The 21,959-nt window shown below is 42.7% G+C and overlaps 1 protein-coding gene across 3 annotated transcripts in view; it reads left to right on the forward strand.

Annotated features, from left to right (window-relative positions):
- LOC115183228 (serine/arginine repetitive matrix protein 1) overlaps positions 1-21,959 on the forward strand; it is a 33,783-nt gene extending 11,824 nt beyond the window's left edge. For all 3 annotated transcript variants that reach the window (XM_029744564.1, XM_029744565.1, XM_029744566.1), the window contains 3 exons: positions 13,859-13,998; positions 18,398-18,609; positions 20,843-21,959. In XM_029744564.1, the coding sequence (XP_029600424.1) occupies positions 13,859-13,998; positions 18,398-18,609; positions 20,843-21,856 (1,366 nt within the window). In that variant the 3' untranslated portion in view covers positions 21,857-21,959. The remainder of the gene's footprint in view (positions 1-13,858; positions 13,999-18,397; positions 18,610-20,842) is intronic.

Consider the following 21,959-nt stretch of genomic DNA (forward strand, 5'->3'; position numbering starts at 1 on the left):
TTAGTGTAGGAGGTCTCTTAGTGCTAATAAACTATTGGGTTAGGAGGTGTCTTAGTCCTAATAAACTATTGGGTTAGTGTAGGAGGTGTCTTAGTCGTAATAAACTATGGGGTTAGGAGGTGTCTTAGTCCTAATAAACTATTGGGTTGGGAGGTGTCTTAGTCCTAATAAACTATTGGGTTAGGAAGTGTCTTAGTCCTAATAAACTATTGGGTTAGTGTAGGAGGTGTCTTAGTCCTAATAAACTATTGGGTTAGTGTAGGAGGTGTCTTAGTCCTAATAAACTATTGGGTTAGTGTAGGAGGTGTCTTAGTCCTAATAAACTATTGGGTTAGTGTAGGAGGTGTCTTAGTCCTAATAAACTATTGGGTTAGTGTGGGAGGTGTCTTAGTCCTAATAAACTATTGGGTTAGTGTAGGGGGAGGGTGTCTTAGTCCTAATAAACTATTGGGGTTAGTGTAGGGAGGTGTCCTTAGTCCTAATAAACTATTGGGTTAGTGTAGGAAGTGTCTTAGTCTAATAAACTATTGGGTTAGTGTAGGAGGTGTCTTAGTCCTAAGTACTATTGGGTTAGTGTATGAGTGTCTTAGTCTAATTAACTATTGGGTTAGTGTAGGAGGTGTCTTAGTCCTAATAAACTATTGGGTTAGGAGGTGTCTTAGTCCAATAACCTATTGTGTTAGTGTAGGAAGGTTGTCTTAGTCCTAATAAACTATTGGGTTCGTGAGGAGGTGTCTAGTCCTAATAAACTATTGGGTTAGTGTAGGAGGTGTCTTAGTCCTAATAAACTATTGGGTTGGAGTGTCTTAGTCCTAATAAACCTATTGGGTAGAGGAGGTGTCTTAGTCCTAATAAACTATTGGGTTGGAGGTGTCTTAGTCCTAATAAACTATTGGGTTAGTGTAGGAGGTGTCTTAGTCCTAATTAACTATTGGGTTAGTGTGGGAGGTGTCTTAGTCCTAATTAACTATTGGTTAGTGTAGCAGGTGTCTTAGTCCTAATAAACTATTGGGTAGTGTAGGAGGTGTCTTAGTCCTAATAAACTATTGGGTTAGTGTAGGAGGTGTTTAGTCCTAATTAACTATTTGGTTAGTATAGGAGGTGTCTTAGTCCTAATAAACTACTTGGTTAGTGTAGGAGGTGTCTTAGTCCTAATTAAACTATTGGGTTAGTGTAGGAGGTGTCTTAGTCCTAATTAACTATTGGGTTAGTGTAGGAGGTGTCTTCGTCCTAATTAACTATTGGGTTAGTGTAGGAGGTGTCTTAGTCCTAATAAACTATTGGGTTAGTGTAGGAGGTGTCTTAGTCCTAATAAACTATTGGGTTAGTGTAGGAGGTGTCTTAGTCCTAATAAACTATTGGGTTAGTGTAGGAGGTGTCTTAGTCCTAATAACTATTGGGTTAGTGTAGGAGGTGTCTTAGTCCTAATAAACTATTGGGTTAGTGTAGGAGGTGTCTTAGTCCTAATAAACTATTGGGTTAGTGTGGGAGGTGTCTTAGTCCTAATAAACTATTGGGTTAGTGTAGGAGGTGTCTTAGTCCTAATAAACTATTGGGTTAGTGTAGGAGGTGTCTTAGTCCTAATAAACCATTGGGTTGGGAGGTGTCTTAGTCCGAATAAACTATTGGGTTGGGAGGTGTCTTAGTCCTAATAAACTATTGGGTTAGGATGTGTCTTAGTCCTAATAAACTATTGGGTTAGTGTAGGAGGTGTCTTAGTCCTAATTAAACTATTGGGTTAGTATAGGAGGTGTCTTAGTCCTAATAAACTATTGGGTTAGTGTAGGAGGTGTCTTAGTCCTAATTAACTATTGGGTTAGGAGGTGTCTTAGTCCTAATTAACTATTGGGTTAGTGTAGGAGGTGTCTTAGTCCTAATTAACTATTGGGTTAGTATAGGAGGTGTCTTAGTCCTAATAAACTATTGGGTTAGTGTAGGAGGTGTCTTAGTCCTAATTAACTATTGGGTTAGGAGGTGTCTTAGTCCTAATTAACTATTGGGTTAGTGTAGGAGGTGTCTTAGTCCTAATAAACTATTGGGTTAGTGTAGGAGGTGTCTTAGTCGTAATAAACTATTGGGTTAGTGTAGGAGGTGTCTTAGTCGTAATAAACTATTGGGTTAGTGTAGGAGGTGTCTTAGTCCTAATAAACTATTGGGTTAGTGTAGGAGGTGTCTTAGTCCTAATAAACTATTGGGTTAGGAGGTGTCTTAGTCCTAATAAACTATTGGGGTAGTGTAGGAGGTGTCTTAGTCCTAATAAACTATTGGGTTAGTGTAGGAGGTGCCTTAGTCCTAATAAACTATTGGGTTAGTGTAGGAGGTGTCTTAGTCCTAATAAACCATTGGGTTGGGAGGTGTCCTAGTCCTAAATAACTATTGGGTTAGTGTAGGAGGTGTCTTAGTCCTAATAAACTATTGGGTTAGTGTAGGAGGTGTCTTAGTCCTAATAAACTATTGGGTTAGTGTAGGAGGTGTCTTAGTCCTAATAAACTATTGGGTTAGTGTAGGAGGTGTCTTAGTCCTAATTAACTATTGGGTTAGTGTAGGAGGTGTCTTAGTCCTAATTAACTATTGGGTTAGTGTAGGAGGTGTCTTAGTCCTAATAAACTATTGGGTTAGGAGGTGTCTTAGTCCTAATAAACCATTGTGTTAGTGTAGGAGGTGTCTTAGTCCTAATAAACTATTGGGTTGGGAGGTGTCTTAGTCCTAATAAACTATTGGGTTAGTGTAGGAGGTGTCTTAGTCCTAATAAACTATTGGGTTTGGAGGTGTCTTAGTCCTAATAAACTATTGGGTTAGAGTAGGAGGTGTCTTAGTCCTAATAAACTATTGGGTTAGTGTGGGAGGTGTCTTAGTCCTAATAAACGATTGGGTTAGTGTAGGAGGTGTCTTAGTCCTAATAAACTATTGGGTTAGTGTAGGAGGTGTCTTAGTCCTAATAAACTATTGGGTTAGTGTAGGAGGTGTCTTAGTCCTAATAAACTATTGGGGTAGTGTAGGAGGTGTCTTAGTCCTAATAAACTATTGGGTTAGTGTAGGAGGTGTCTTAGTCCTAATAAACTATTATGTTAGTGTAGGAGGTGTCTTAGTCCTAATAAACTATTGGGGTAGTGTAGGAGGTGTCTTAGTCCTAATAAACTATTGGGGTAGTGTAGGAGGTGTGTTAGTCCTAATTAACTATTGGGTTAGTGTACGAGGTGTCTTAGTCCTAATAAACTACTGGGGTAGTGTAGGAGGTGTCTTAGTCCTAATAAACTATTGGGTTAGTGTAGGAGGTGTCTTAGTGCTAATAAACTATTGGGTTAGGAGGTGTCTTAGTCCTAATAAACTATTGGGTTAGTGTAGGAGGTGTCTTAGTCGTAATAAACTATGGGGTTAGGAGGTGTCTTAGTCCTAATAAACTATTGGGTTGGGAGGTAAGACACCTCCTAACCCCATAGTTTATTACGACTAAGACACCTCCTACACTAACCCAATAGTTTATTAGGACTAAGACACCTCCCAACCCAATAGTTTATTAGGACTGTCTTAGTCCTAATAAACTATTGGGTTAGTGTAGGAGGTGTCTTAGTCGTAATAAACTATGGGGTTAGGAGGTGTCTTAGTCCTAATAAACTATTGGGTTGGGAGGTAAGACACCTCCTAACCCCATAGTTTATTACGACTAAGACACCTCCTACACTAACCCAATAGTTTATTAGGACTGTCTTAGTCCTAATAAACTATTGGGTTAGTGTAGGAGGTGTCTTAGTCCTAATAAACTATTGGGTTAGTGTAGGAGGTGTCTTAGTCCTAATAAACTATTGGGTTAGGAGGTGTCTTAGTCCTAATAAACTATTGGGGTAGTGTAGGAGGTGTCTTAGTCCTAATAAACTATTGGGTTAGTGTAGGAGGTGCCTTAGTCCTAATAAACTATTGGGTTAGTGTAGGAGGTGTCTTAGTCCTAATAAACCATTGGGTTGGGAGGTGTCTTAGTCCGAATAAACTATTGGGTTGGGAGGTGTCTTAGTCCTAATAAACTATTGGGTTAGTGTAGGAGGTGTCTTAGTCCTAATTAACTATTGGGTTAGTGTGGGAGGTGTCTTAGTCCTAATTAACTATTGGGTTAGTGTAGCAGGTGTCTTAGTCCTAATAAACTATTGGGTTAGTGTAGGAGGTGTCTTAGTCCTAATAAACTATTGGGTTAGTGTAGGAGGTGTCTTAGTCCTAATTAACTATTTGGTTAGTATAGGAGGTGTCTTAGTCCTAATAAACTATTGGGTTAGTGTAGGAGGTGTCTTAGTCCTAATTAACTATTGGGTTAGTGTAGGAGGTGTCTTAGTCCTAATTAACTATTGGGTTAGTGTAGGAGGTGTCTTCGTCCTAATTAACTATTGGGTTAGTGTAGGAGGTGTCTTAGTCCTAATAAACTATTGGGTTAGTGTAGGAGGTGTCTTAGTCCTAATAAACTATTGGGTTAGTGTAGGAGGTGTCTTAGTCCTAATAAACTATTGGGTTAGTGTAGGAGGTGTCTTAGTCCTAATAAACTATTGGGTTAGTGTAGGAGGTGTCTTAGTCCTAATAAACTATTGGGTTAGTGTAGGAGGTGTCTTAGTCCTAATAAACTATTGGGTTAGTGTGGGAGGTGTCTTAGTCCTAATAAACTATTGGGTTAGTGTAGGAGGTGTCTTAGTCCTAATAAACTATTGGGTTAGTGTAGGAGGTGTCTTAGTCCTAATAAACTATTGGGTTAGTGTAGGAGGTGTCTTAGTCCTAATAAACTATTGGGTTAGTGTAGGAGGTGTCTTAGTCCTAATTAACTATTGGGTTAGTGTAGGAGGTGTCTTAGTCCTAATTAACTATTGGGTTAGTGTAGGAGGTGTCTTAGTCCTAATTAACTATTGGGTTAGTGTAGGAGGTGTCTTAGTCCTAATAAACTATTGGGTTAGTGTAGGAGGTGTCTTAGTCCTAATAAACCATTGTGTTAGTGTAGGAGGTGTCTTAGTCCTAATAAACTATTGGGTTAGTGTAGGAGGTGTCTTAGTCCTAATAAACTATTGGGTTAGTGTAGGAGGTGTCTTAGTCCTAATAAACTATTGGGTTAGTGTAGGAGGTGTCTTAGTCCTAATAAACTATTGGGTTAGAGTAGGAGGTGTCTTAGTCCTAATAAACTATTGGGTTAGTGTGGGAGGTGTCTTAGTCCTAATAAACTATTGGGGTAGTGTAGGAGGTGTCTTAGTCCTAATAAACTATTGGGTTAGTGTAGGAGGTGTCTTAGTCCTAATAAACTATTGGGTTAGTGTAGGAGGTGTCTTAGTCCTAATAAACTATTGGGTTAGTGTACGAGGTGTCTTAGTCCTAATAAACTACTGGGGTAGTGTAGGAGGTGTCTTAGTCCTAATAAACTATTGGGTTAGTGTAGGAGGTGTCTTAGTGCTAATAAACTATTGGGTTAGGAGGTGTCTTAGTCCTAATAAACTATTGGGTTAGTGTAGGAGGTGTCTTAGTCGTAATAAACTATGGGGTTAGGAGGTGTCTTAGTCCTAATAAACTATTGGGTTGGGAGGTGTCTTAGTCCTAATAAACTATTGGGTTAGGAAGTGTCTTAGTCCTAATAAACTATTGGGTTAGTGTAGGAGGTGTCTTAGTCCTAATAAACTATTGGGTTAGTGTAGGAGGTGTCTTAGTCCTAATAAACTATTGGGTTAGTGTAGGAGGTGTCTTAGCCCTAATAAACTATTGGGTTAGTGTAGGAGGTGTCTTAGTCCTAATAAACTATTGGGTTAGTGTAGGAGGTGTCTTAGTCCTAATTAACTATTGGGTTAGTGTAGCAGGTGTCTTAGTCCTAATAAACTATTGGGTTAGTGTAGGAGGTGTCTTAGTCCTAATAAACTATTGGGTTAGTGTAGGAGGTGTCTTAGTCCTAATTAACTATTGGGTTAGTGTAGGAGGTGTCTTAGTCCTAATAAACTATCAGGGTAGTGTAGAAGGTGTCTTAGTCCTAATAAACTATTGGGTTAGTGTAGGAGGTGTCTTAGTCCTAATTAACTATTGGGTTAGTGTAGGAGGTGTCTTAGTCCTAATAAACTATTGGGTTAGGAGGTGTCTTAGTCCTAATAAACCATTGGGTTAGTGTAGGAGGTGTCTTAGTCCTAATAAACTATTGGGTTTGGAGTTGTCTTAGTCCTAATAAACTATTGGGTTAGAGTAGGAGGTGTCTTAGTCCTAATAAACTATTTGGTTAGTGTAGGAGGTGTCTTAGTCCTAATAAACTATTGGGTTAGTGTAGGAGGTGTCTTAGTCCTAATAAACTATTGGGTTAGTGTAGGAGGTGTCTTAGTCCTAATAAACTATTGGGTTAGTGTAGGAGGTGTCTTAGTCCTAATAAACTATTGGGGTAGTGTAGGAGGTGTCTTAGTCCTAATAAACTATTGGTGTAGTGTAGGAGGTGCCTTAGTCCTAATAAACTATTGGGTTAGTGTAGGAGGTGTGTTAGTCCTAATTAACTATTGGGTTAGTGTAGGAGGTGTCTTAGTGCTAATAAACTACTGGGGTAGTGTAGGAGGTGTCTTAGTCCTAATAAACTATTGGGTTAGTGTAGGAGGTGTCTTAGTCGTAATAAACTATGGGGTTAGGAGGTGTCTTAGTCCTAATAAACTATTGGGTTGGGAGGTGTCTTAGTCCTAATAAACTATTGGGTTAGGAAGTGTCTTAGTCCTAATAAACTATTGGGTTAGTGTAGGAGGTGTCTTAGTCCTAATAAACTATTGGGTTAGTGTAGGAGGTGTCTTAGTCCTAATAAACTATTGGGTTAGTGTAGGAGGTGTCTTAGCCCTAATAAACTATTGGGTTAGTGTAGGAGGTGTCTTAGTCCTAATAAACTATTGGGTTAGTGTAGGAGGTGTCTTAGTCCTAATTAACTATTGGGTTAGTGTAGCAGGTGTCTTAGTCCTAATAAACTATTGGGTTAGTGTAGGAGGTGTCTTAGTCCTAATAAACTATTGGGTTAGTGTAGGAGGTGTCTTAGTCCTAATTAACTATTGGGTTAGTGTAGGAGGTGTCTTAGTCCTAATAAACTATCAGGGTAGTGTAGAAGGTGTCTTAGTCCTAATAAACTATTGGGTTAGTGTAGGAGGTGTCTTAGTCCTAATTAACTATTGGGTTAGTGTAGGAGGTGTCTTAGTCCTAATAAACTATTGGGTTAGGAGGTGTCTTAGTCCTAATAAACCATTGGGTTAGTGTAGGAGGTGTCTTAGTCCTAATAAACTATTGGGTTTGGAGTTGTCTTAGTCCTAATAAACTATTGGGTTAGAGTAGGAGGTGTCTTAGTCCTAATAAACTATTTGGTTAGTGTAGGAGGTGTCTTAGTCCTAATAAACTATTGGGTTAGTGTAGGAGGTGTCTTAGTCCTAATAAACTATTGGGTTAGTGTAGGAGGTGTCTTAGTCCTAATAAACTATTGGGTTAGTGTAGGAGGTGTCTTAGTCCTAATAAACTATTGGGGTAGTGTAGGAGGTGTCTTAGTCCTAATAAACTATTGGTGTAGTGTAGGAGGTGCCTTAGTCCTAATAAACTATTGGGTTAGTGTAGGAGGTGTGTTAGTCCTAATTAACTATTGGGTTAGTGTAGGAGGTGTCTTAGTGCTAATAAACTACTGGGGTAGTGTAGGAGGTGTCTTAGTGCTAATAAACTATTGGGTTAGGAGGTGTCTTAGTCCTAATAAACTATTGGGTTAGTGTAGGAGGTGTCTTAGTCCTAATAAACTATTGGGTTGGGAGGTGTCTTAGTCCTAATAAACTATTGGGTTAGGAGGTGTCTTAGTCCTAATAAACTATTGGGTTAGGAGGTGTCTTAGTCCTAATAAACTATTGGGTTAGTGTAGGAGGTGTCTTAGTCCTAATAAACTATTGGGTTAGTGTAGGAGGTGTCTTAGTCCTAATTAACTATTGGGTTAGTGTAGGAGGTGTCTTAGTACTAATTAACTATTGGGGTAGTGTAGGAGGTGTCTTAGTCCTAATAAACTATTGGGTTAGAGTAGGAGGTGTCTTAGTCCTAATAAACTATTGGGTTAGAGTAGGAGGTGTCTTAGTCCTAATAAACTATTGGGTTAGTGTAGGAGGTGTCTTAGTACTAATTAACTATTGGGTTAGTGTAGGAGGTGTCTTAGTCCTAATAAACTATTGGGGTAGTGTAGGAGGTGTCTTAGTCCTAATAAACTATTGGGTTAGTGTAGGAGGTGTCTTAGTCCTAATAAACTATTGGGTTAGAGTAGGAGGTGTCTTAGTCCTAATAAACTATTGGGTTAGTGTAGGAGGTGTCTTAGTCCTAATAAACTATTGGGTTAGTGTGGGAGGTGTCTTAGTCCTAATAAACTATTGGGTTAGTGTAGGAGGTGTCTTAGTCCTTATAAACTATTGGGTTAGGAGGTGTCTTAGTCCTAATAAACTATTGGGTTAGTGTAGGAGGTGTCTTAGTCCTAATTAACTATTGGGTTAGTGTAGGAGGTGTCTTAGTCCTAATAAACTATTGGGGTAGTGTAGAAGGTGTCTTAGTCCTAATAAACTATTGGGTTAGTGTAGGAGGTGTCTTAGTCCTAATTAACTATTGGGTTAGTGTAGGAGGTGTCTTAGTCCTAATAAACTATTGGGTTTGGAGGTGTCTTAGTCCTAATAAACTATTGGGTTAGAGTAGGAGGTGTCTTAGTCCTAATAAACTATTGGGTTAGTGTAGGAGGTGTCTTAGTCCTAATAAACTATTGGGGTAGTGTAGGAGGTGTCTTAGTCCTAATAAACTATTGGTGTAGTGTAGGAGGTGCCTTAGTCCTAATAAACTATTGGGTTAGTGTAGGAGGTGTGTTAGTCCTAATTAACTATTGGGTTAGTGTAGGAGGTGTCTTAGTCCTAATAAACTACTGGGGTAGTGTAGGAGGTGTCTTAGTGCTAATAAACTATTGGGTTAGGAGGTGTCTTAGTCCTAATAAACTATTGGGTTAGTGTAGGAGGTGTCTTAGTCCTAATAAACTATTGGGTTGGGAGGTGTCTTAGTCCTAATAAACTATTGGGTTAGTGTAGGAGGTGTCTTAGTCCTAATTAACTATTGGGTTAGTGTAGGAGGTGTCTTAGTCCTAATAAACTATTGGGTTAGGAGGTGTCTTAGTCCTAATAAACCATTGGGTTAGTGTAGGAGGTGTCTTAGTCCTAATAAACTATTGGGTTTGGAGGTGTCTTAGTCCTAATAAACTATTGGGTTAGAGTAGGAGGTGTCTTAGTCCTAATAAACTATTGGGTTAGTGTAGGAGGTGTCTTAGTCCTAATAAACTATTGGGTTAGTGTAGGAGGTGTCTTAGTCCTAATAAACTATTGGGGTAGTGTAGGAGGTGTCTTAGTCCTAATAAACTATTGGTGTAGTGTAGGAGGTGCCTTAGTCCTAATAAACTATTGGGTTTGGAGGTGTCTTAGTCCTAATAAACTATTGGGTTAGAGTAGGAGGTGTCTTAGTCCTAATAAACTATTGGGTTGGGAGGTGTCTTAGTCCTAATAAACTATTGGGTTAGGAGGTGTCTTAGTCCTAATAAACTATTGGGTTAGGAGGTGTCTTAGTCCTAATAAACTATTGGGTTAGTGTAGGAGGTGTCTTAGTCCTAATAAACTATTGGGTTAGTGTAGGAGGTGTCTTAGTCCTAATTAACTATTGGGGTAGTGTAGGAGGTGTCTTAGTCCTAATAAACTATTGGGTTAGAGTAGGAGGTGTCTTAGTCCTAATAAACTATTGGGTTAGAGTAGGAGGTGTCTTAGTCCTAATAAACTATTGGGTTAGTGTAGGAGGTTTCTTAGTACTAATTAACTATTGGGTTAGTGTAGGAGGTGTCTTAGTCCTAATAAACTATTGGGGTAGTGTAGGTGGTGTCTTAGTCCTAATAAACTATTGGGTTAGTGTAGGAGGTGTCTTAGTCCTAATAAACTATTGGGTTAGAGTAGGAGGTGTCTTAGTCCTAATAAACTATTGGGTTAGTGTAGGAGGTGTCTTAGTCCTAATAAACTATTGGGTTAGTGTGGGAGGTGTCTTAGTCCTAATAAACTATTGGGTTAGTGTAGGAGGTGTCTTAGTCCTTATAAACTATTGAGTTAGGAGGTGTCTTAGTCCTAATAAACTATTGGGTTAGTGTAGGAGGTGTCTTAGTCCTAATTAACTATTGGGTTAGGAGGTGTCTTAGTCCTAGTAAACTATTGGGTTAGTGTAGGAGGTGTCTTAGATTCTTAGTCCTAATAAACTATTGGGTTGGGAGGTGTCTTAGTCCTAATTAACTATTGGGTTAGTGTAGGAGGTGTCTTAGTCCTAATTAACTATTGGGTTAGGATGTGTCTTAGTCCTAATAAACTATTGGGTTAGTGTAGGAGGTGTCTTAGTCCTAATAAACTATTGGGTTAGTGTAGGAGGTGTCTTAGTCCTAATAAACTATTGGGTTAGTGTAGGAGGTGTCTTAGTCCTAATAAACTATTGGGTTAGTGTAGGAGGTGTCTTAGTCCTAATAAACTATTGGGTTAGTGTAGGAGGTGTCTTAGTCCTAATAAACTATTGGGTTAGTGTAGGAGGTGTCTTAGTCCTAATAAACTATTGGGTTAGTGTAGGAGGTGTCTTAGTCCTAATAAACTATTGGGTTATTGTAGGAGGTGTCTTAGTCCTAATAAACTATTGGGTTAGTGTAGGAGGTGTCTTAGTCCTAATAAACTATTGGGTTAGTGTAGGAGGTGTCTTAGTCCTAATAAACTATTGGGTTAGTGTAGGAGGTGTCTTAGTCCTAATAAACTATTGGGTTAGTGTAGGAGGTGTCTTAGTCCTAATAAACTATTGGGTTGGGAGGTGTCTTAGTCCTAATTAACTATTGGGTTAGGAGGTGTCTTAGTCCTAATAAAGTATTGGGTTAGTGTAGGAGGTGCCTTAGTCCTAATAAACTATTGGGTTGGGAGGTGTCTTAGTCCTAATAAACTATTGGGTTAGTGTAGCAGGTGTCTTAGTCCTAATAAACTATTGGGTTAGTGTAGAAGGTGTCTTAGTCCTAATAAACTATTGGGTTGGGAGGTGTCTTAGTCCTAATAAACTATTGGGTTAGTGTAGGAGGTGTCTTAGTCCTAATAAACTATTGGGTTAGTGTAGAAGGTGTCTTAGTCCTAATAAACTATTGGGTTAGTGTAGGAGGTGTCTTAGTCCGAATTAACTATTGCGTTGGGAGGTGTGTTAGTCCTAATAATCTATTGTGTTATTCTAGGAGGCGTCTTAGTCCCAATAAAGTATTGGGTTAGTGTAGGAGGCGTCTTAGTCCCAATAAAGTATTGGGTTAATGTCAGTGTCTTAGTAATAAACTATTCCAAATCAAAGTTTTTTTGTCACGTGCTCCGAATACAACAGATGGGCTGGGGTCTTTGACCTTACAGTGAAATGCTTACTTACAGGGTCTAACCAACAGTGCAATTTAAGTTGAAAAAAAAAAGATATTAGGTGAACAATAGATAAGTAAAGAAATAAAAACAGTGAAAAATAACAATAGCGAGGGTATATACAGTAATGAGGCTATATACAGTAGTGAGGCTATATACAGTAGTGAGGCTATATACAGTAATGAGGCTATATCAATAGCGAGGCTATATACAGTAGTGAGGCTATAACAATAGCGAGGCTATATACAGTAGTGAGGCTATAACAATAGCGAGGCTATATACAGTAATGAGGCTATATCAATAGCGAGGCTATATACAGTAGTGAGGCTATATACAGTAATGAGGCTATAACAATAGCGAGGCTATATACAGTAGTGAGGCTATATACAGTAATGAGGCTATAACAATAGCGAGGCTATATACAGTAGTGAGTCTATAACAATAGCGAGGCTATATACATTAGTGAGGCTATATACAGTAGTGAGGCTATATACAGTAATGAGGCTATAACAATAGCGAGGCTATATACAGTAGTGAGGCTATATCAATAGTGAGGCTATATACATGCAACCGGTTCGTCGGGCTGACTGAGGTAGTATGTACATGTAGGCATGGTAAAAGTGACTATGCATATATGGTAAACAGAGAGTAGCAGCAGCGTAAAAGAGGGGTTGGCAGGTGGCGCGACACAATGCAGATAGTCCAGGTAGCCAAAGTGCGGGGGCACCGGTTAGTCGGGCTAATTGAGGTAGTATGTACATGAATGTTTTGTTAGTGACTATGTATATATATAATACACGGAGAAGCAGCAGCGTAAAAGAGGGGTTGGGTAGCCATTTCATTACCTGTTCAGGAGTCTTATGGCTTAGTAGTAAACACTGTTGAGAATCCTTTTGGTCCTAGACTTGGTGCTCTGGTACCGCTTGCCATGCGGTAGTAGAGAGAACAGTCTATGACTGGGGTGGCTGGGGTCTTTGACAATTTTTAGGGAATTCCTCTGACACCGCCTGGTGTAGAAGTCCTGGATGGCAGGCACCTCTGTAGTGCCTTGCGGTCGGAGGCCGAGCAGTTGCCATACCAGGCAGTGATGCAACCAGTCAGGATGCTCTCGATGTTGCAGCTGTAGAACCTTTTGAGGATCTGAGGACGCATGCCAAGTCTTTTTCGTTTCCTGAGGGGGAATAGGCTTTGTCGTGCCCTCTTCACGACTGTCTTGGTGTGTTTGGACCATTCTAGTTGGTTGGTGATGTGTGATGTGGACACCAAGGAACTTGAAGCTCTCAACCTGCTCCACTACAACCCCGGCGATGGGAATGGGGGCGTGCTCGGTCCTCTTTTTCCTGTAGTCCTTAGTCTTGATCACGTTGAGGGAGAGGTTGTGGTCCTGGCACCACACTAGCCATGCGGTTGAACAGGGAGTACAGGAGGGGACTGAGAACGCACCCCTGAGGGGCTCCAGTGTTGAGGATCAGCGTGGCAGATTTGTAGTTACCTACCCTTACCACCTGGGGGCGGCCCATCAGGAAGTTCAGGATCCAGTTGCAGAGGGAGGTGTTTAGTCCCAGGGTCCTTAGCTTAGTGATGAGCTTTGAGGGCACTATGGTGTTGAACACTGAGCTGTAGTCAATGAACAGCATTCTCACATAGGTGTTCCTTTAGTCCAGGTGGGAAAGGGCAGTGTGGAGTGCAATAGAGATTGCATCATCTGTTTGGGTGGTATGCTAATTGGAGTGGGTCTAGGGTTTCTGGGATAATGGTGTTGATGAGAGCCATTACCAGCCTTTCAAAGCACTTCATGGCTACGGACGTGAGTGCTACGGGTCAGTAGTCATTTAGGCAGGTTGCCTTCGTATTCTTGGGCACAGGGACTATGGTGGTCTGCTTGAAACATAATGGTATTACAGACTCAATCAGGGACATGTTGAAAATGTCAATGAAGACACCTGCCAGTTGGTCAGCACATGCCCGGAGTACATGTCCTGGTAATCCGTCTGGCCCTGCAGCCTTGTGAATGTTGACCTGTTTAAAGGTCTTACTCACGTCAGCGTATATGCAAATTACCATCATACAAACTGAGGCAGCAGACTTTGTGAAAATACATATTTGGGTCATTCTCAAAACTTTTGGCCACGACTGTACAAAATAAGTTACAAATAACGCGAAAAAAACCCACAATAGCACAATTGGTTGGGCGCCAGTAAAACTGCTGCCATTTCTTCCTCCGCCGTTTTAGATGTTAGGTTAGGGTATGATGTACCTATTGGCTTAGGGAAGGTGATGTGGGTTGTCTTAGGGTAGGAGTTGTCTTAGTACTAATACACTATTGGCTGGGGTAGGAGGTGTCTTAGTACTAATATAGTGTCTCATGTCTAGGGCCCTAACCCTTGGTAGACACTTCATTTGTAGGACCTAACCCTGTTCCTGTACAAATGTTTTACGTCCAGGGTATCAAAGCCAGCATCAGCAGCCTCGTCCTCCACAGAAGACTCCAGCTGCAAACTGAAGGAGGCCGTCCGCAGCAGAGTGAGAGTCTGCACCTTCACCAGCCCTGAATACCTTCCCTGGAGGATTGGACACAGGACAGGTGGGTTAGGGTTAAAGGGGGTACTATCCTCTCATCCTCACCATGTAATACTGTCCTCCTCTAACCCTACTCATCCTCACCATGTAATACTGTCCTCCTCTACCCCTACTCATCCTCACCATGTAATACTGTCCTCCTCTAACCCTACTCATCCTCACCATGTAATACTGTCCTCCTCTAACCCTACTCATCCTCACCATGTAATACTGTCCTCCTCTAACCCTACTCATCCTCACCATGTAATACTGTCCTCCTCTAACCCTACTCATCCTCACCATGTAATACTGTCCTCCTCTACCCCACTCATCCTCACCATGTAATACTGTCCTCCTCTAACCCTACTCATCCTCACCATGTAATACTGTCCTCCTCTAACCCTACTCATCCTCACCATGTAATACTGTCCTCCTCTAACCCTACTCATCCTCACCATGTAATACTGTCCTCCTCTAACCCTACTCATCCTCACCATGTAATACTGTCCTCCTCTACCCCTACTCATCCTCACCATGTAATACTGTCCTCCTCTAACCCTACTCATCCTCACCATGTAATACTGTCCTCCTCTAACCCTACTCATCCTCACCATGTAATACTGTCCTCTACCTCTAACCCTACTCATCCTCACCATGTAATACTGTCCTCCTCTAACCCTACTCATCCTCACCATGTAATACTGTCCTCCTCTAACCCTACTCATCCTCACCATGTAATACTGTCCTCCTCTCCCTCTAACCCAGCATCTACCCCTCTGCTACAGTAACTGCCCCAAGGCCAACAACATCTATAGTATCCAGCTACCCCTCTGCTACAGTAACTGCCCCAATGCCAACATCTACCCCTCTGCTACACTAACTGTCCCAAGGCCAACAACATCTATAGTATCCATCTACCCCTCTGCTACAGTAACTGCCCCAAGGCCAACATCTTTAGTATCCATCTACCCCTCTACTACAGTAACTGCCCCAAGGTCAACAACCTCTATCCCTCTGCTACAGTAACTGCCCCAATGCCAACATCTACCCCTCTGCTACACTAACTGCCCCAATGCCAATACCCCTCTGCTACACTAACTGCCCCAAGGCCAACAACTACCCTTCTGCTACAGTAACTGCCCCAAGGCCAACACCATCTATAGTATCCATCTACCCCTCTGCTACAGTAACTGCCCCAATGCCAACATCTACCCCTCTGCTACAGTAACTGCCCCAATGCCAATACCCCTCTGCTACACTAACTGCCCCAAGGCCAACAACATCTATTGTATCCACCTACCCCTCTGCTACAGTAACTGCCCCAATGCCAACACCATCTATAGTATCCATCTACCCCTCTACTACAGTAACTGCCCCAATGCCAACATCTATCCCTCTACTACAGTAACTGCCCCAAGGCCAACATCTACCCCTCTGCTACAGTAACTGCCCCAAGGCCAACATCTACCCCTCTGCTACAGTAACTGCCCCAAGGCCAACACCATCTATAGTATCCATTTACCCCTCAACTACAGTAACTGCCCCAAGGCCAACATCTACCCCTCTGCTACAGTAACTGCCCCAAGGCCAACACCATCTATAGTATCCATCTACCCCTCTACTTCAGTAACTGCCCCAAGGCCAACATCTACCCCTCTGCTACAGTAACTGCCCCAAGGCCAACAACCTCTACCCCTCTGCTACAATAACTGCCCCAAGGCCAACAACCTCTACCCCTCTACTACAGTAACTGCCACAAGGCCAACATCTACCCCTCTGCTACAGTAACTGCCCCAAGGCCAACAACCTCTACCCCTCTGCTACAGTAACTGCCCCAAGGCCAACAACCTCTACCCCTCTACTACAATAACTGCCACAAGGCCAACAACCTCTACCCCTCTGCTACAATAACTGCCCCAAGGCCAACAACCTCTACCCCTCTGCTACAATAACTGCCACAAGGCCAACAACCTCTACCCCTCTACTACAGTAACTGCCCCAAGGCCAACATCTATCCCTCTACTACAGTAACTGCCCCAAGGCCAACATCTATCCCTCTGCTACAGTAACTGCCCCAAGGCCAACATCTACCCCTCCACTACAATAACTGCCCCAAGGCCAACACCATCTATAGTATCCATCTACCCCTCTACTACAGTAACTGCCCCAAGGCCAACATCTACCCCTCTACTACAGTAACTGCCCCAAGGCCAACATCTACCCCTCTGCTACAGTAACTGCCCCAAGGCCAACATCTACCCCTCTGCTACAGTAACTGCCCCAAGGCCAACAACCTCTACCCCTCTGCTACAGTAACTGCCCCAAGGCCAACAACCTCTACCCCTCTACTACAATAACTGCCACAAGGCCAACAACCTCTACCCCTCTGCTACAATAACTGCCCCAAGGCCAACAACCTCTACCCCTCTGCTACAATAACTGCCACAAGGCCAACAACCTCTACCCCTCTACTACAGTAACTGCCCCAAGGCCAACATCTATCCCTCTACTACAGTAACTGCCCCAAGGCCAACATCTATCCCTCTGCTACAGTAACTGCCCCAAGGCCAACATCTACCCCTCCACTACAATAACTGCCCCAAGGCCAACACCATCTATAGTATCCATCTACCCCTCTACTACAGTAACTGCCCCAAGGCCAACATCTACCCCTCTACTACAGTAACTGCCCCAAGGCCAACATCTACCCCTCTGCTACAGTAACTGCCCCAAGGCCAACATCTACCCCTCTGCTACAGTAACTGCCCCAAGGCCAACACCATCTATAGTATCCATCAACCCCTCCACTACAATAACTGCCCCAAGGCCAACAACCTCTTCCCCTCTGCTACAGTAACTGCCCCAATGCCAACATCTATTGTATACATCTACCCCTTTACTACAGTAACTGTGTGTGTGTGTGTGTGTGTGTGTGTGTGTGTGTGTGTGTGTGTGTGTGTGTGTGTGTGTGTGTGGTCAGAGGTCAGCTTTGGTTGGGGTTTAGAGGTCAGCTTTGGTTGGGGTTTAGAGGTCAGCTTTGGTTGGGGTTTAGAGGTCAGCTTTGGTTGGGGTTTAGAGGTCAGCTTTGGTTGGGGTTTAGAGGTCAGCTTTGGTTGGGGTTTAGAGGTCAGCTTTGGTTGGGGTTTAGAGGTCAGCTTTGGTTGGGGTTTAGAGGTCAGCTTTGGTTGGGGTTTAGAGGTCAGCTTTGGTTGGGGTTTAGAGGTCAGCTTTGGTTGGGGTTTAGAGGTCAGCTTTGGTTGGGGTTTAAAGGTCAGCTTTGGTTGGGGTTTAAAGGTCAGCTTTGGTTGGGGTTTAGAGGTCAGCTTTGGTTGGGGTTTAGAGGTCAGCTTTGGTTGGGGTTTAGAGGTCAGCTTTGGTTGGGGTTTAGAGGTCAGCTTTGGTTGGGGTTTAGAGGTCAGCTTTGGTTGGGGTTTAGAGGTCAGCTTTGGTTGGGGTTTAGAGGTCAGCTTTGGTTGGGGTTTAGAGGTATCTCAATCTCTTCGTTCAAAGACTCAATCATGGACACGCTTCCTCACAGTTGTGGCTGCTTCGCGTGGTGTATTGTTGTCTCTACCTTCTTGCCCTTTGTGCTGTTGTCTGAGCCCAATAATGTTTGTACCCTGTTTTGTGCTGCTACAATGTTGTTGTTATGTTGTGTTGCTGCCTTGCTATGTTGTCGTCTTAGGTCTCTCTTTATGTAGTGTTGTGGTGACTCTCTGTTTATAAGAATTTTATATCTTGATGATAATAATAAATAATCGATTCGCCTTGACTAATACCCAATTTTTGTAAGACAATGGGTTAAAATAATTAGGCAAGGACTCAGCTTTCTGCAAAAGGTTTCTGTAGCTTTATTCAGAGAACGTTCTGGCGTCAGGATAACAAAACAGTCATTATATAGTTCTTGCTTACTTACGCACATGCATTTACACACAATCCGTTGGTGACCTGCATCCCCCATAAACTTCTCACACTGTTTATCACCTTCTGGCTCACCCTGTTCCTTTCCTTCAAGGTTAGGAACTCTCTGAGGTTTTACTCCCTTGACCATCTGCTTCTCTATCTCTCTATACTAATTGCATACACACATTTCTTTCCCTCTCCAGTGGTTCCTGGACTTTCCGGAACTAATCAGACCAATCGATCCCTACATTGATCATTACATTAATTATTCATTAACCATGCTGTATGACTAATAATTCATCATGGTTTATTGATTCATTTACCTTTATTAGATAATTCTCTTATCACTCTCTTCTCGTGATGTTTGTTTTGTCCTATTTTTTTTATTTTTTATTCCAGCCCCTGTTCTCGCAGGAGGCCTTTTGGTAGGCCGTCATTATAAATAAGAATTTGTTCTTAACTGACTTCCTTATTTAAATAAAGGTTAAATAAAATAGTGCTGTGTCTGTGTTTCTGCCCAGGAGAAAGCAGAGGAGGAGGACGGTTGAAAAGGAAGAGTGTGAGGGATGGGCAGCGGCATTCTCCAGTGAGTGACAGCCAGAGAGAGGAAGTGTCTCCTGTAAGTGATGATGTCACAGCAGACTGTGTTCCTCTCAGCCTATCAGAGGAGCTGAAGAGAAAGAATGTGAGAGTCTTGACCCCTCGACCCCCTTCAGTTTACCTCCCTCTGCCGGTAAGTTCCCTAACCTTTGACCCCGAACCCTCAGAGGAAACTATCTTTCACTCTGTTCCTCAAAAGCCCTTATGGTTGCCAATTATATAAGGCCTTAGTGGCGTTGGCAGAAGTTCCCTGACATATTTAAGGGAAGATTTGCGCAATCACATTGCATCCTTTATCACGAGACAGGATAAATGTGACCAAGAAACACCACAGATTTCCCTTTGCAAACATGCCTGTTATTATTGCTAATTATGCAGCGCAACTACACAACCGCTTACAACCGCACAGCAAGAATTCTATATAATAATTTTAGCTGAAAAGCACGAAGTCTTAAATCTTGCGTTGTTTTATATATCAACTCATACACCATGTACCATGGAATCGGTACATCAAAAATCTCTTCCCAACTATTTAGCAATCTGTATGGCACAGTTGTCAACATCCTGGTCCTCAAATGAAACTGGTATACTTTCCTATTTATGCTATTTTTATTCCTCTGCAAGTTTTGGTCCTTTATATTGGGCAGACAGACCAGTTCCCTACCTCCTCCCGCTGCAACCTGCCTCCTCCATTTTTGGGGTGATGCTGTAATCAGTTGGTTGTACTCTTGGATTGAGCAGACCTTTCCGTACAATTCTGATGACTCCATGAAGGACATAACTCTACCATTCCAATTTAATCATTTAAGATTTAAGAACAAAATCCCCTTTTCAAACATCTTTCCCATAAATACAGGTATTTTATCAACCAGCACATTTGAGTTCAGCCATAATATTTGTTGTAATATTTGTACTATCTTTTCAGGGGGATTAAATTGAAATTGTAGCCAGCTCTGCAATGCTTGTTTGAAAAAGAGAGATGCTTTGAAAAAAGTATAATTTTCAATTAATCGAAAATGAGACATGGCAATCTGCACGAAGGCCATTTTTAAACAATGGATGAGTTTTTCTTAGTAATCTACTTGAGAACCATTTAGGGTTCAAGTAAAACTTTTGAATAAGTGAAGCTTTTAAAGAGAGATTTAGTGCTTTTATATTTAATAATCTCAACCCACCCAGTTCATATTCATTATATAGATAGACACACTTTATTTTGTCTGGTTTAGCATCCCAGATAAAGCGAAATATTCTTTGCTCATATGATTTGAAAAACAAATCATCAGGAGTAGGCAGCGCCTTAAGTGAGTAAACTGAGATATGACTAAGGACTTAATCAGGGCAATTTTTCCATAAATAGACAGGCATTTACCTTTCCATGGTTGCATGATCTTGTATATTTTTCAGTCAAGTTCTTCCACACTGATCTTGACAAACCATTTCTGTATGGACCTCGCTTTGTGCACGGGGGCATTGTCATTCTGAAACAGGAAAGGGCCTTCCCCAAACTGTTGCCACAAAGTTAGAAGCATAGAACCATGAAAAGCAGCCCCAGACCACTATTCACCAAACTTAGTGGTCTGGGACACCAAACTTTACAGTTGGCACTATGCATTCGGGCAGGTAACGTTCTCCTGGCATCCGCCAAACCCAGATTAGTCCGTCGGACTGCCAGATGGTGAAGCTTGATTGATCACTCCAGTGAACGCGTTTCCAATGGTCCAGAGTCCATTGGCTGCGAGCTTTACACCACTCCAGCCGACGCTTGGCATTGCGCATGGTGATCTTAGGCTTGTGTGCGGCTGCTCGGCCATGGAAACCCATTTCACGAAGCTCCCGGTGAACAGTTCTTGTGCTGACGTTGCTTCCAGAGGCAGTTTGGAACTCGGTAGTGAGTGTTGCGGCAGACGATTTTTACGTGCTTCAGCACTCTGCGGTCCCATTCTGTGAGCTTGTGTGGCCTACCACTTTGTGGCTGAGCCCTTATTGCTTCTAGGCATTTTCACTTCACAATAACAGCACTTACGGTTGACCGGGGCAGCTCTAGCAGGAAATGCGATGAACTAACTTGTTGGAAAGGTGGAATCCTATGACTGTGCCACGTTGAAAGTCACTGAGCTCTTCAGTAAGGCCATTCTACTGCCAATGTTTGTCTATGGAGATTGCATGGCTGTGTGTTCGATTTTATACACCTGTCAGCAACGTGTGAGGCTGAAATAGCCAAATCCACTAATTTGAAGGGGTGTCCACATACTGCATATATTTTAAGACAGCCTGATTTGGGTGGGCCAGTATTCAACCTGTCGTGGCTTTGCCTCTGTAAGGCCTGTGTGTTTATTTCCTACTTGTATTGTTGTGTGTTTTCACAGATAGTCAGTGAGACATACCCTGTGGTGTGCAACAGTGATCCGTACCAACACAAGCCCTTCACCTCCTCTGGACACCACTTCCTAGAAGACCCTAGCCCCAACCCCAGCAGGACCACTCTCCACTCTGCTATCGTCCGCATCACTGACTCCCTGCAGGCAGACATCATGGTGAGGGAGAGGAGAGAGAAAGAAGGGGCGAGGGAGAAAGAGAGGGAGGAGAGAGAGAGGGAAAAAGAGAGAGAAAGGGAGGAGAAACAGGGTGTGGCAGGGCACCACAGTGTGAGCCTCTGGGTTCTGTCTGCTGATGGGAGGGTTGGTAAGGCCTCAGAACTGGGACAACTCCCGCTGCATAGCAACCAGCTGTCCCCCCCTCCCTCAAGCAGGGCCCATCTCCTCCCCCCTCCTCCCCACCTCCTGCCCCCTCCTCCCCCACCCAGGCAGAAGCGAGGCAGCTCCACTGCTGTGGGTCCTGTGCTCAATGGGATGAACCCTAAAATGTCAGAGCCTCTGATTGGCTCTCCAGACTACTTCAGACCATTCCCCTCTGGAACCAGCAAGAGGCTTCAGACAAGCTCTCCCAGGGAGCCAATCACAGGTCAGATGGACTTCCTGTTCATCTCCAAGCCGCTGAAGCATCATCATGAAGAGAGCATGAGTCCGCTGGTTGCCAAGCAACGGGCCAGTAGGGAGGATTGGCGGTTGGGCCAGAGGCACTTGGTGATGCTGTCAGAGGAAATAGATGTAGAGAACATCAGAGTTTACGGAGTCCGCTTCTTCCTGTCCCAACTCGGGAACAAGACCCCACGGCATTACACCTCCCGCTATCTCTCAGAACATCACTCACACACACACAATGTCAAAACCAATTCCCTTTACGACTCAGGCATGGAACACACATTGAAAACCTGCTCCTCTTATGAGTCTGGCTCAGAACACACACTGAGACCCAACTTCCCCTTCGACCCTCAGCAGGCTATCAGCATCCCTACAGCACAGAATGTTCTCTTACCATGAATGGAGAGTAGGACTATATATTATCTAGCTAGCTATATATTCTATAACATAGCAATTACGTTTGATTATTTTTTTTTACAATAAATTTGAACTGCAAACTTCA

This window comes from Salmo trutta, unplaced genomic scaffold (assembly GCF_901001165.1).
Source record: "Salmo trutta unplaced genomic scaffold, fSalTru1.1, whole genome shotgun sequence".
In the NCBI taxonomy this organism is placed as follows: Eukaryota; Metazoa; Chordata; class Actinopteri; order Salmoniformes; family Salmonidae; genus Salmo; species Salmo trutta.